Below are 15,360 nucleotides of genomic sequence, written 5' to 3'. Positions count from 1 at the left end.
GTGTGGCTCGCTGTCCGCAGACACGAGGGAGGAGCAGCAGGAGCACCGTCCCTGCCATCCCTCCCGTGGGACCTGCTCTCCAGTGTCCCTATCGATATTTAACACCAACCAACTTGACTTGTGTAGTCTGTGGCTCCTGGTTCCCCAGGGAATGGGTATTCCTGAAGCAAACCAGAAGCTTCTGGGTGGTGCACAACCACAGCGAGCTGTGCACTCACTCCCCAGGCAGCGAGCTGTGAACGGTCCCATGTCAGATATGAGCCACCCACGGCACCGCAGCGCTCTTTGCCTGTGCCTTAAACGCTGCCTGCCTCTGCCAGGCTGCCTGGACATCTCCTTTGCCAAACCGTTTTGATTGAGTCCATCTAAGATGTTTAGAATATGTGGTCACAAGCCTTTCCCTAAAATAAATCCCTTTGATTACTTGGAAGCTTTCAACCCCTGCTACTACAGAAACACACCACGTAGTCAGATATTTGTTGTGCGCTGTAAATGCTCGGTCTAATTGTGTTCTTACATTAGTGGCAATTTTGGGGGTTAGAAACATTGCAAGAATTTCTGTGCAAGTAACTCTGTAGCTCTTCAGCACTGTGATGTTCCAGGCTGCCACATTTAGGATGGCTAAATAGAGAGGGTGATTTGAAAGAAATACCCTTCAAAATACGGATCAGAATTGCATCTATATTTATCTACGACAGGCGTTGGAGTTAGTTTATAAAGAAAAATAGCTGTAATAGTATAAATCTTCAGAATGAAAAGCATCACATTTATAGGCATTAGAAAAATGGACTAATTCAAGAGTGGCTGTCAGGGTTATGCTTTTACACAAATATTTTTCAATGAGTTGCGTGAGTTTGTGGCTAATTTTAAAACTGGGAATACAGTCTTGAAGTCGACCCATTTTATTTGCACCCTTGGTGGCTGTAGGTACAGACATGAACTGACAAATCCCTCCAGCTCCTTAAATTTTCTCCCTTCTCTGTCCCGTGGCCATGGAAGGGTTTAACAAGTGCAGGATGCAGGGCCATAGTGAGGGTTCAGTGCACAGAACCTTCTCACGAGGCCATAAAAAGGGTAGGTGACATGTGAGGTGTGCTCTGATGAATGAGGAGCAGTGATCAGGTCACTGTCAGCAACGGCTGCCGTTGGGACTTTCATTCTGGAGATGTCAAGGTCTCCTGTGAATTGGCACAGCCTCTTCCTCACTGCTTCCTAAAATGCAGGTTCCTCTCAGGGTGAAAGGCTACTGGAGTTCCAGTTAATGGGGAAGAATTTTGAGAGGCAGAACTTGATGAAGGATATGAATTTGATTAGATCTTGGACTGGAAGCTCGGGAGAGAAGAGCAGGAAAGATGAGTCAATGTTTTCTCCTGTAAGGATATATAATATACTGCTTCTGTCAGCACAGCTCCCCGGGGTGTTGTCCCACACCCAGAACGTGCCAGCTGCATGATCCCTGGTGCCACCCGAGGTTGGCAGTGAGGTCCTGATCTGTGAAGATGTGCCCTGCCAAAGCCACCCTGGGCAGTGCTGAGCTGGGCTCTCCCCAGGGGCTCACGAGGGCTGTGCCCTGGTGCTCAGCAACCACTCCTCGTGTTGGGCCATCCCATCCTGGCTGGTCCGAGCTGTTCATTCAACACATGAGTTTCTCTGATGGCACAGGGACATGTAGAAAGCTGCATCCAAAGCCAGGGTGGGGATCACCCTCCAGCAGCACCTCTGTAGGACAGGGGTGTGATGGTCTTACTGACCTGCAGGACCTTTTCCTGTTTTGTCTCCTCACCTGCACACCAGTAACCACCTGCAAGATCCAGATGTGGCCAGGCTGCTAATGGGACCTGTTAATATTTGAATTTGAGGTTGCCAAGATAAACATCTGGAAAGGCTCTGGAAATGTGCTGTCCCTCGACTAGGGGACACCATTCCCAAGCCCCTTGGAAGCCAGCCACACAAGGAAGAAGGCTCTGGGAATATGCAGCTCTTGCCAGGCCAGCAGAAACTTTAGGTCATGGTTGGGCTGCCTGCGGATTTCAGGGAAATGTAGCTGATTCTAGTGGTTTAAAATAGACTTTAACTTTTTATGTATACACATATATGTATATATAGACATGTATAAAAAATTTATACTTCAAAATACACTTAAAATATACTTGTAGGGTTGTCTGTGTTTGAGTCTTGTGTCTGGCCAAGATTGGTGGCTAAATAAAGCCCATATCTGGAGTAAAGCTTTTTGAAATTCCATATGATTTTTGGTGCCTAGTAAGAAGCAGAGCCATGGTACGGTTTAGCCCAGGCACTGTGTGGGTCATGCACTCTTTCTCTCTGCTACAAAAAGCCCATTTTTGTGAAAGCTATGAGAGACTGATGGTTTAAAGGAGTCTTCTGTAACAATGATTGAAACCAACCAAGAGGCTCAGAGCTCCTGGTGTGGCTGGGCAGAGGCAGTGACACTGTGATCTTTGGATATTTAAGCTGGATATACTTGTGTCTGCTGCTGTCACCAGAGAAGAGGTCAGAGCCCTTCACAGGGGCAGGATGCTCGAGCTAAAGTGGATGGTGACTGGGGTTGTGAAAGGCACAGAATTAAGGAATTAATCATTTTGCAACATAAGCTGTGAGTAAACACCTAGTTATTTGGTTACCACTGGTGAGTTTTGTCCATGCTGTAAGGAAGGCCTCATTTTTGGGATACTTTTTTGTGTTTGACTCTGAGTCAAAACCCAGTGAAGTGTCAGTGCAGAAAGCAATCTTGCTGCTAATGCTGAATCATGCTGCACACCCAGGATTCAGCCCAAAGCTTGTCTTTGCTGTACAAGTAACTGCTTATATATATATCTGTATGGGTCAAAAAACTCACTTGCAATCAAAGCAGCCTAAAACCAACTTATTTTTGATGCTGCAATTTTTTCTCTAGGGCGCCAGGGAAAACAGCGGTGTCAATTAACCATGAGGAAACAATTAGACCAGTCAGTTATCAGAAGACCACAGAAAAGGGGAAGAGAAATGCAGAAGTGTGCTTCACTGGGGAGATGAAATGGGTGATACGGAGCAGCACAACTCCCTGAGTGCCTGTGGCAGGGAAAATACAGTGGGAAGTGGCCTGGGGTGGGACAGAAGGAGCAGCATCCATGGGACTGCATCCAGGAAAGGAGGAAAGGGCTCTGGAGACCCAAGATGGTGCTGGCTTGTGTCTGCTGCCTCTGTAGAGAAGCTCCTCCTGGCTGAATGGTACCCATGAATTAATATGGTGATTTTTTTACCCTCTAGGGTTTTTTTCTGCCTTTCTTTTCCAGCAAAACCCATCAGTTAGTATTGTTGGCACCAAAAAACAGTGCTCAGTTTTTGCTGGCCCATCTTGCACGTGGTACTGTGCATTCTTTTAACATTCTTTTAACACTGAGTTCTGATGCATCTGTCCTTGCAATATCTAGGTGACAGCAGGGGACTGTAGGGCAGGGATTCAATTTGAGCTGTTTGCATTATTTACCTGGTTGTTTGTGTTATTTAAATTCATCACTAATTATATGAGAGCCTTGAGGCAGGCTGGGAAAGGGAGGTGTGACACTGCTGATGGGGGGCTCTCTCTGCCATTTGGCATTTGGCATCAGGAGCTGAAACTTGCAGCTCTGCACCATCCCATCCTGCTGCCAGGGTGAAGCAGGGGGTTCTCCCAACCCATCAGTGTGTCTGGAGGTGAAAGCTACAGGGTTGCCATTTCCATCAATCCCACAATTGAATCCTCTCCATGCTATGAAGTTACCTGGGCAGCACCCCCTGCTTTGGTCAGGGATGGGTAGAGGTGATGAACTGCATCCCTGGGGGTCGCAGAGGTTTTTGTCATTATGACAAGTAAAAATGCAGGCAATAAAGGCTTAGGGCTGGGGAATCAGGGAAGTGGTCTCTGTCCCATTTTCATCCTAAATAAGAGATTTATTTTTTTCACATCCACTGCTTTTTAGTGATCTATTGCAGAACCTCAGGCACGTGTGAGCCCGTGGCTGCCTGGCTGCCAGCTCTGTGTCCTGCCTGTCCCCCCCTTGCCCAGGCTGTTTTGGTACTGGGGGGTGGCAGCAGCTCAGGGACGTGCAGCCCTGCTGCAGAGAGGTTTTGCACAGCCCCATTGTCTCTTGAACTGGCTGCACTGGGACATGTTGGTGAGACAGGGCTTGGCTCCACTCAGCCCCTGCGTGCCCTGACACATGGCTGCCGGCGCCTCCAGCCGCTCCCAGCGGCCTCTGGCTTCACTCCAGGAGTGGTTTATGGCCCTGCCCTGGCACGAAGCCTCAGCCAGACAGGGAATTGTACCATGCCAGGGGCATAGCAGAGTCTGCTCGCGGTGTGTCAGTGCCCTCCGTTCAGCCAGGTGGGGTTGGCAGGTTTGGTCACACCACGTGTCACAGGGACAAGGTTGCTTGTGCTGAATGGGCTGAAATCAGGCAGCAGAGATCAGCCTGCAGAGCTGGTGTCGAACCCTGTGTTGGCCTAAGAAGTGGCACCCCAATCTCTGCTCCATGGAGACCCACTGTGCCATGTGGCTTTTCCCATCCATGTGGCTCCAATGCTTCCAGGGGAACAGACTGGGGCAGGGACTTTCTGGAGTGCAGTGGCTGCTCCAACGTGGCTCCTAAGGAGCAGCTGAGCCCCCCTAAACCTGCAAGACTTTTCCAGAGTTCCCTTTCCAGGGAATTAACATGGCAGCACTATCAGCTGCAGCCTGATACGTGTGAAGTTGTTCCCATCCTAGGAGAAGGTCTCCAATGTCACCCCGATCATGTGTCAGCCCTGCTGGCCGGCTGGGCAGGCAAGGTGGAGCCCTGACCTCACGAGCTCTCAGTGGGGAGCAACGTGGGGGCACTGTGGGAGTCTCTATAACTTCATTTTTCACTAGGGAGACTCATCACCATTTTATGGAGAGGGATTTAGGACCATGGTGAGGAACATGCTGAGGTGCCTGGGCATCTCCAGTGATGGCTCTTGGCTCCTGGATCATGCCCAAACCCACACTTCCCACCTTATTTTTCCCTAACAGAGCTTCAGGTTCTACCAAGAAATCAGGCAATGGCCCCTTGCTCTGGCAGATGGCTCCCCATGGCTGGCTGCACTCTTCACTACCTGAACCCCTACTTTTTTTTGTAGGGGAGACCAATTGTTTGCAGGGAGCCAAAAATCCTGTGTGCCATGGGATCAGCAGGGGCTGGTGGGGGGCGGCTCACTCGGGGCAGCAGCTGCTGCCTGCTTGGGCACTTCTTGTCTTTCCTGGCCCTCAGCACTGTAAGTTAACACTCCACAGGCGGGTCCAAAGAGGATTTCAACGAAACCTGAAGCTTGGGAGGAGAGATTATGCTGCAGAAGTGGCCTGGGAGACTGTAAAATATGCACTCCCACAATCGCCAAAGAAGGAACTGGATTTGCTCCTTGGGGAGCAGGGTTATCCCTGGGCTCAGTAACGGTGTCTGAGGGGGCAGATGAATGCCTTGAAGAGGGGTCACACCCTTTCATCTCAGCCTGGCCCTGCCTGAGCCTCCCCAGGACCCTGGGAGTGCCTGCTCTCCCAAAACCATGTGCAGGCTGCCTCCTGCTCCCTGCTCTGGGTGCAAATCCCATACAGGAAGTGGCTTTGGGTTTACACCAGTGTTGCCTGATGCCCCAGCCCCTTTCCAATGACCTGTCACTTGCCAACAGAGTCTCTTGGGTTAGTGTCCTCTGCTCTTTGCTCTCTGGGGACTGATGCTTTTGCGTGTGGGTGAGCACCGGTGGAGTTGAGGGACAGCAGGTACATCTCCTCTAGGTCGGTGCCACCCCACAGCCCACCCTCCTTCCTTTGCTGGCTCTCCTGGGGCCCAGCCGCTCGTTCACCCCGTCCCTCTTCTCTCCCGCAGGCACCTACCAGGGCCAGTTCACCAACGGCATGCGGCACGGCTACGGCGTGCGGCAGAGCGTGCCCTACGGCATGGCCTCGGTGGTGCGCTCCCCCCTGCGCACCTCACTGTCCTCGCTGCGCAGCGAGCACAGCAACGGCACCCTGCCCCAGCAGGACTCCCCCGCCGCCCACCCCGAGAGCCTGCCCCTCTCGCCCACCATCACCCGCGGCGGCTTCGCCCTCAGCCTCTACGCGGACGCCGAGGCCGGCAAGCCCAAGAAAGGGGGGCTCTTCCGCAGGGGCTCCCTGCTGGGCAAGCTGAAGAAGTCCGAGTCCAAGTCGTCCCTGGCCAGCCAGAAGAGCCGCGTCAGCTTCCTCAAGAGCGAGAGCGGGATCAGCTCGGCCGCCAGCGACGCCACCTCCACCGTCAGCCTGGGCGAGGGCGCCGAGGGCGAGGAGTACACCCCCTTCGAGTCCGACATCGACGCCACCACCACAGAGACCTACATGGGCGAGTGGAAGAACGACAAGCGCGCCGGCTTCGGCGTCAGCGAGCGCTCCAGCGGGCTCAAGTACGAGGGCGAGTGGCTGGACAACCTGCGGCACGGCTACGGCTGCACCACGCTGCCCGACGGCAAGAAGGAGGAGGGCAAGTACCGCCACAACGTCCTCGTCAAGGGCATGAAGAAGCGTGTGATACCCCTCAAGAGCGCCAAGATCCGGCAGAAGGTGGACAGGAGCGTGGAGGGGGCTCAGAGGGCCGCAGCCATCGCCCGGCAGAAGTCGGAGATTGCGGCGTCCAGGTGGGTGCTCGGAGCTCCAACGTGTGGTGGTGGTGGTGGTCCCCATCTCACGTGCTCAGGAACTGTCCTCTTTCTCGCCCCCTCTCTTGTCCCCCTGCAGCTCTGGTCTGCGGGGGAGCTGCTGGACAGCAGGGACTGGCACCAGCCCTGACGCTCAGCAGGATGGGCAGTGTGAGCTGGCGGGATGGGGAGCACCCTGGTGCTGTGCCAGGCTGCTGGAGCGGCTGGGCACTGATGGGGCAGCAGGACAAATAGTGGGGTTTGATGGTGGTAAACCCAACAGGCTCACGAGCAGCGAGACGTGTCCCAGACAAACTAGGGCTGCAGCAGAGCACGGCTCAGCCCCTGGTGTGGCTCTGTGGGGAGCTTGTGGGATGCTTTAGGGTTGTCACCTAATTTTACCAGCACAGTGGTGTCCTTCCTGGGACAGAGGAGGGAGGAAATAAGAGTGGCCCCAGGGTCTGCCTGGGGAGGGCAGGGGAAGTTATCCCTCTCCAGCTTGCATCTCTGCCTATGTCCGAACTGTGTTGGCAGCATGCTCCTCCAGCAGGATTTCTGCAAGTCTCAGAGCCAACCTGGCACAGACCAGAGATCTGGGAGGCAGGGTTGGAGCCTTCGTTCCTCTCCTTTTCCTTGGGGAAATATGGTTGTAACACATTTTGAGGTTTCACCTGGCCTCTCCATCAAAACCTCCCCACACACAGGCTTTGCTCAGCTGCTGGGTGGTGGCTGTGACTCCACATCTGTCCTGTCTCACTCCTTTAAATTCCTGTTTAATTATCAGTGACTTCATTATCAAGCAGAGAGGGGAAATAAGCAAGGAGGACATCTATTCCCAAACCCCATCCCTCCCCCCCAAAAAACCCCCAGCTCTACTCTCCCAGCCGCCGTTTCTGCTCTGAAGTTTTGTGGGGAGCGTGACTGAGATTTTTTAGCAAAACACAGTTGCCTCAGAGAGTGGTGGAGAAAACCCATCAGAATTGCAAGTGAAGCTCCGTGCAGGGCCAGCTGGGATAAAAATAACAGGCTGGGGCAGCGTGGGGCCCGCTGGATCCTCCTGGCAAGGCAGGCTCAGCCCAGCCAGCTTCACCGTGCCCGGGAAGAGCGTGTGGCTGCGGCGTGAATAAGGAGGCTGGAGCTGCAAACGCTGCTCCCCGAGAGCTTGGCTGGTTTACACAAACCTCTTTTTATTATACACTATTTACACTTTGGATCAAAAGTGTCTCTGCAGTGTTTCCATCAGGAGCTGGAATGCACCCGCTGCCCTGGCGGGGACTGCATCCCTCCCCAGTGCCGGGGAATAATTTCCTATTAAGGAAACCTTGGAGCTGGAGGAAATAAGACGTTAGAGCCGGTTTCCTCCAGGGAGTCCTGGGCTATCAGACCCTGCAGTGGTGTGGCTGCTGGGGCAGGGAAGGGGTTGCTGTGCTCCCTGGCACTGTGGAACCCCAGTCCCATTCCTGTGGCACTGCTTGCAGCTGAGCTGGACCCACTGAGAGAGAATTCAGGCTCTTCCATCCTCTAAGCTATAACTCAGTGTTTCCATCAGTGTTTATTCCTGGTGTACATTGCTCTGGGCAGAGCCACTCTCTCTACTTGATGTCTTTTGTAAATCCAACTTGTGCTCTCCTCCGTCCTCCTTTCAGCTCAGTTTTGGGGTTGAGAGTAAATACAGATAATTTTGTCCCAAGAGGGTCCTTAGGTTATCCCCAGCTCTGCCACTGACTTTCACTTTGGCCTTGAACCTTTCCTCAGTTTCCACACCCAGGACAGAGTAATTGCAGACAGATTGTGAAAATGCATTATTACAGTTTATAGAAGGGCTGCACTATCATTAGCATCACCCAAGCTTGTAACTGCCAGATGGGGTTTTCTAGATGGAGCGTTTATGTTTCTCCTCGAATTGCGGTGTGTACTTTACCCACAAAAATGCCTTTGAGGCTACACTAATCCCTTTCTGGGGGAAGATGTGGCATATCTGTATGTAAGATTGTAACTAGGAATTAGTTGGAAGGATGCAGCAGGCTGTGCAGATTCCAGGTACCCCTGCATACCTGTGCCATTGTACATGAATGTTTGAGTTTCATTTGCTTCTGACGCTCAAGGGAGCCCCTTGCAATAAAGAGCTAAAGTGCTGTAAATCCGACCTTCTGTTGTCTGGGGGTGAAATGTCAGGAGAAAACCAGATTTCTCCCTTTTGCACCATAAAAGGCTCTTTAGGGATAGAAATCCTGAGGAAAACAAGCTCAGGCGCTGGAAGCTGCCTGGGGCAGTTCCACCGCAGGAATGTCAGGCACGTGCTGAGCTCTGGGGGTGCTCTGTGGGCACCAGAGATGGGAGCCCTGCCTGGGGCTGCCCTGCCTGGGGCTGCTGGGGATGACAGTCAGTGAGGTCACCAAACCCTCCCTGTCCCATTTCCCCTCCAAGGGTGTCTGAGGTGCCAGGCTGCTTCACAGCTCCTGTCCCACCTGCCAGCTGGTGCCAGCTACTGCCTGCCCTGCCCCAGCAGTGCTGCCCTGGCCTCCTCAGCTCCCTCCTGAATCCTCCTGGGTCGACGATCCCGCTGCTTTCCCCATTGTGCAAGAAGCTGGGGGCATCATCTCACTGTCAGCTGAGGGAACGGTGATTTTTTTTTTTTCCATTCTGTTTTTCATTATTTCAAAATGTGAAAATCATCTGGTGCAGTGTCCTGCTGTCCTGAGCAGACCCCCAAGCCAGCCAGCTCCACCCTGGGCAAGGCCTCTTGGTGCTGCTCAGATACAAACCCTGGGCATGTCTATTGGCAGCACTGGGGATCAGGTACTGGGATGGAGCTGATGGAAGCTGGGATGAGGTAGGAATCCTCATCCAGGCTGCTGTCACTTTGGGGAAGTCATCTTGGGCAGCTCATACAAGGGTTTTCCTCCTCACCGGTGCTTTTGGGGGACAAAATGAGTGTAAATGCTGCAAATCCCACCTCTGTCCCACTGCAACAGCATCTGACGTGGTCTGCCTCTGCACGTGGTTGTGCTTCCCAGTGACTTGGACTGAAGTCAATGGAGGGACTTGGCCATGTGTCCTGCAAGGCACGGGCCTGGCCAAGCTCTGAGATCCTCTGACGGATGCATACCCTGGCAATAACACCTCAGATACATCTGCCAGATGTCACAGGATCAATAGGAAAGCAAGATAGTAGAGGCAATAATGGCTGCTGTGCTTCACCTGTTTGTCGTCGGGTGCTGGCTCTGAAGCCCCTGAGGGGTTTATGCCTGGAGAGTATAACTACAGATGAATACATTTTGGATTTATTTTTGTTTTAATGTAATATCTGTAGATATCTGTAAGAATTTCTAGACTGCATTCTGAAGTGTGGGGCATCAAGCCCTGATCAAGTAGGGTTTGCTCATCATGGTGAGCCTGGGTCGTGTGGTGTCAGGAATCACATCGGCTTCCCCGGCAGCGACACATGGGCATCGTTCACACTGTGAGCTGCTGCCTGGTTTTGAAGCCTAAATGGGTTTTCTGTCTGTACCCATGGCTTTGGGGCACATCTTAGCTCTCCCTTCAAATTACAAGAGTGCTCGACGGCTCCAGTATCGCTTTCCAACCCTCCCCTGCCCAGCCGCATTCCCGCCGTCTCCCTGTGCTCAGCATTTCCAGGCTGCGTGGCCGGGCAGCAGCGAGCAGCGTCTCCTTGGGGAACGCGGGTGTGTGGTGCAAATGACGTCCTGAAATCGCTGCAGTCAGCAGAGGCTCCTGACTAAATAAGGGCAGGCAGAGCGGGGCTTTATCGGCCCGAGCGCGACAGCTGAGAGCCGGGGCCGTGGCAGCCCACGCCGCCGGGGTTCGGCCACACACTCCCACCAAAAGCTGCTTTATTTGGCACAGCTCTGCCCCAGCGAGCTCCTGAGCTTGGCCCTGCTGCTCTTGGGGGTTCAAGCTGCAGGTGGGGAAGGTGGGCAGCCAAAGGGATGTCACCTTTTGGTGAGGCACAGTGTGTGTCCACTGGTGGCCACGGTGGCCTCGGCCTCCTGGGGCTGACAGCACAGCTCAGTTTCCCCGAGGCCAGATTTCGGATCTGGAATTTTAGGGCTGTTGAACCACACTTTGGGTTTGCTCTGAAAGTTTTAGGTTTTGGGGTTTTTTTTAAGTATGCATTGATTTCTGCTTTCCTCAGGCTTTTAGCCAGTGGCACAGGCATCAGACACTTCAGGAGTTCAGCACATTCCCAGACCCTTAGGTCAGAGGCCAGAGGGCAGGATGCTCATGGAAGAGCAGGCAGCAGCAGTGGTTTGAGGCAGCCCCTGCCAGGAGAGCTCCCTGCTCCTCTGCTCTCACAGTCTTTTTGCTCCAGGACCCCACAGCTCTGTGTGATGGATGGACATGAGATGAGGAGGCAGCAGCAGGCAGGAGATGGGCAGAGCCTGTCCTGACCCTGGGGGGGTTGTTGGCTGTGATTTGCCTCCAAGTGGGAGCTGCCAGGGAGAGATACAGGAGCTGGGAGCAGCATTTCTGCAGCTGTATGATCAGACACCAAAGACATCACAGCCTGGCCCCTCAGGGGGCTTAAAAGACAAATTAATCAGGTGAAGGGGTGGGACAAGACTACCCCTCACCTCCCCAAGGGGCGCAGGGCGAAGCTCACTCCCAGTAAGGTGCAACCACACCTGGAGGCAGTTGAGTGGCCTGAGCTGAGGACAGGTCCTTGATGGCTGGGCATTCTGGCTGACCCAGGTATTCTGGCTGCCTCACAGCCCCCACAATGGGAATCTGCATCTCGGTGCTTCCATAGGCAGGGCTCAGAGAGAGCCAGTGCACACATGAGCAGGGAGAGACAAGAGCAGCCACGTGGCTCCTGCTATAGCTGAGGGCCAGGACACAGCAGTGAGGGGACTTTCCTTGGTGCTGCTGTCCCAGCAAAGACGTTTCTCACAGAGCTCGGTGTGTTTATAAGGAGAATAATCTTGTTTCATTACTCTTGGCTAACAGAAACCCAGTTGGTGGCATCTATTTCCGCACCAGCCGAAGCCAGGGCCGGGACCCTCCCACCTTCTGTGTGGCACAGCAGCCTCCAGCTCTGCACAAGTACTGCCCTTTCCAAACCTCTGCCTGACCCTCATCCCACCTGGACATGGGAGCCATGCAGGGAGAGGGCTTCTGGGTTTGGGTGAGCTCCTCTCCGTCCCTGGTCCTTGGGGACAGCGAGCCCCAGCGTTGGGGTCGAGCCAGGATCAGACATCAGACACCCACCCCAGCTGTGAGACCCCCACAGTGTGTCCCCCCACGTCTGGGGCTGTGGGCTGGAGGGGTTCAGTGCCATTGGGTGAATGATGTTGAGATGCCTTCACCCCTTTCTTTGAGCCCTCTCCTGGAACAGCCCCGTCCCCAGCCCGGGCTTGGCTGCGGTTCCAGCACTGACACATTTTTGGCCCACCGTGCTCCTTACGCCGAGATGCGTTCTGACTCCAGAGGAGCTTTATCTGTTTTCCACCCGCCTCACAAGAATTTCCTCAGGCACTTTCATGCCCTATTAGGGTAAGAGGGAACGTGCACTTTTAGTAGCTCCAAGGAGAAAGCATCTGCTGGGCAGCAAACCGCTTTCCCCAGGGCTTCCCGGGTTATCGGGGTTGGAGCAGGCGAGGCTGTGGCTTGCAGGGATCCCCTCAAGAGGAGCAGAGCTGGGATGGCAGGATGCCAGCCCCAGGGATGGGTATGACTCTGATACCAAGCCAGGCAGGGAAAGTGGAATTAATGGGCTGTTCATTTCGACCTTGTGGGAAATCCTTATCTCAACAGCTTCCACACACACACAGAAAGGGAAAAATGAAGTGGGACTTTAATCTGCAAAAATGACTGTGGAAGATGATGGCTTCTCGTTCAATTGATCTGGTGCTGCGTGGAGCAGAAAGACTCTGACTCCCATCCAAATGCTTGGAATCAGCCTGCAGGGAGCTGGGCTTTAAAATCATCGGATTTAATCAGGCTCTGCTCAGAGGTTATCATCATCTCAGTGGAATGTGAAACAGGCTTATCTTGAAAAAGAAACAATATTTCAGCAAAATGTCCAATTAAAATAGAAAGCCAGTGATAAAGAAACCCTCCCTCCTCCTGGAGGAGGAGCAATTTTTTCAGCTTATCCTGGTGCTGAGCCAGAACCCTCTGGCTTTCTGAGTCACAAGTTTTTTCATTTTGCTCCTGCAAAGCCCGGTGAGCCTTCAGTGGCCACCAGGAGGGACCTGGTGTCCCATCTACCTGGGTTCCCTCAGCAGCCTTGGGTGCAGGTGCCTGGGAGCTGTGGGTGCTGCAGCCCAGGCCATGGGCTGGCTGCCCTCACACCTCCCAGCTGCCTCTTCTTTATCCAAGACCTCAGATTTGTGAATGTCTACTCAAGAGACCCAGAGGGCTGGAAGAAAAAGGCTTCTACCTTAAAATTTTGATAAATAATTTAGGTTTTGGCCAAATGCAACATTTTAAGAAATTTTTAAAAATTTAAATTTTTTTTTAATTTTTTTTTTGTTTGACTGGGGAAAAACACCACAAAACAGATACAGCAGTTCCTCACTCTTTTGGTTTGGATTGCTGAAATCTGGAAAAGATTTGAATTAGAAGTTGCTAAAACTTTTTGTTGAAGAAAACCAACAATCTTAGAGTGAAAACACAGACTTTCTGACCCATTTTAGCTGTGGTGGACCTGGCAGTCAAGTAAAACATGCTCAGCTTATGGATCCATCTGTTTGGCAGAGCCTGGGCCTCGGCAGGAGCTCCTGGGTGAGGCTGGGTTCCCTTGAAACAAATGACTGCTGCATCCCTGATGTTTTCTTGCAAGTGGGAATTCCGAGGGGAGGACAGGGAGCAGTGCAGGTACAGGCAGGGAGGCAGGAGCACACAGGGAATGGAAAGGCTGGAAGACCCTGATCGCACATGTGCTGTGAAGATGTTTTGGTGTGCTGTCAGCGGGATAACCCAGCTGCTTTCATCTTGCAGTGGTGCCCAATTAAATCAGGGTCCCCAGAGCTGAGCCCCTTTGATAATGGAGTGGTTGGAAGCTGGGATAAATCAGTGGCATTTGGGCACAGCCCCAAGGCTGCGCTGCTCTGGGAGCTCCATTCCATCTGCACCCAGGGCAGCAGGGAGGACAGCAGACCTGAAATCCAGAGGTAGGAGGAAGAGGTCCAGCTGACAGCTGCAAATCCCTCTTTTTCCCAAAGATATCTCTGTGGATGCTCTTACGAGCTGCTCTGAGCCTGGCTGTGCTGGCAGGACAGGCTCCAACAGAGCGAGGAGCTGCCTGTCCTGCTTGTCTGAGGCCAGGGCAGTGTCCCTGGTCCCCTGGAGCTGGCAGGCTCTGGCTTGCTCTGCTCCATTTAGAGCCGGCTCCAGGCAGCTGCTGCCTGGCATCCCGGGGCTGTGGGGTGAACAGAGAGCAGCTGTGCCCTGTGCCAGCGCCCCCAGCTCCTCACAGCCCGTGGGCTCCCGTGCAGGCTGGCACAGCCCAGCCCCGAGGGCCGCTGGCTGCCCGGTGCCGCTCGCTCACGGGGCACTCGGGGTGGCAGAGATTAACTGGGCAAACCTCCCACACGCAGGGCTGGGGTGTGTAGGTTGTCGTATTATTGAAGACAGCTGCAGATCTGTCTGCCCTAAGATTAATATCTCTTTAACTGTTCCAAGGGGAAGTATCCCTGGGTGAAAGATGCAAGTGGCCCGCAGCTATTTAGAGCTAAGGATAACGTTTCGGCATTTTAAAAATTCACCAAGTAATCATAAAGGCTAATGCGTGCTGAGCTCGTTAGGTGGCAGGGAGCTCTGCCAGGCCTGTGCTCCAGAAGCACTGCACAGAAAAGGATGCTTTTCTCCTGGCTGAATGGCCTGGCCGTGCCCTTTCTGTGGAAGGCAGGAAAAAAGGTCTGATTTATCCAGCTAAGTAGCCTGGGCATCTACAAAGTGCCACCACTTCTGTGTAAGTGCTGGTACCAAGACTGAAAAGCCTGGGGCACCACTGAGCTGCTCTGCAGTGTCAGGATGGCTGCTTTTTTTGTATTGCTGTTGCAGTAGTATGGAGGTGTTTTCTTACAGAAGCAAATTGTGTTGATTTATGCTTGTTTCACAATTTAGATTGCACCTTGAAGAGTCCATCTTACAAAGAAGCAAAGGCTCATGCATGCCAGGGATGTCGGAGTCCAAGCTGAGTGGGTGCTGCATGTGAGGAATGGAGCAAAAAGAGCAAAAGGAGGATGAACAGTGCAGCTGTCTGTCAGGCAGGACACCCATGGGGTGGGACACACAGATGGGTTTGACTGAAGGTAGGGAAAGTGGCACAAGGGGTGGACTGAAAAGGGAAATTCAGTCCCATGGGCTGGTTACAGGTACATGAGGGTAGCAGAATTTTGCAGGTGTCTGCACGCATGCAGAGGGAAAGACAAAAAGGAGATGGATTGGGACTAAGCAGGAAGAAAGGGATGCTCCAGCCCTAGAGGTGATACAAGTCCCAAGACAGTGTGGAAAATGGAAAACCCATAAAGTTCTGTCCTGGTCAGGATGTAGAATCACAGAATTGTCTGGGTTGGAAGGGAGCTTTAAAGGTCATCCAGTCCCAGCCTCAGCACAGGTGTGTGCTGGTCAGGTCTGTGCTCTCTCACCCTTCACGATTGTGAACACAGAAAGGACCAGGTTGCCATCAGCAAAAACACTTCTGCAGCTTTCCCTCTATCCCTTCTGAGT

The 15,360-nt window shown here is 53.1% G+C and overlaps 1 protein-coding gene across 1 annotated transcript in view; it reads left to right on the top strand.

The window, feature by feature from the left end:
• Positions 1 to 15,360, top strand: part of JPH2 (junctophilin 2) — a 29,191-nt gene that overhangs the window by 623 nt on the left and 13,208 nt on the right. The window contains 1 exon segment of the mRNA XM_027693910.1: positions 5,880 to 6,663. Within this exon segment, the coding sequence (XP_027549711.1) occupies positions 5,880 to 6,663 (784 nt within the window).

The sequence above is a fragment of the Neopelma chrysocephalum genome, unplaced genomic scaffold (genome assembly GCF_003984885.1).
Source record: "Neopelma chrysocephalum unplaced genomic scaffold, ASM398488v2 Primary Assembly neopelma1_94, whole genome shotgun sequence".
NCBI classification, from domain to species: Eukaryota; Metazoa; Chordata; class Aves; order Passeriformes; family Pipridae; genus Neopelma; species Neopelma chrysocephalum.
This window is presented reverse-complemented; position numbering and strand designations above follow the sequence as displayed.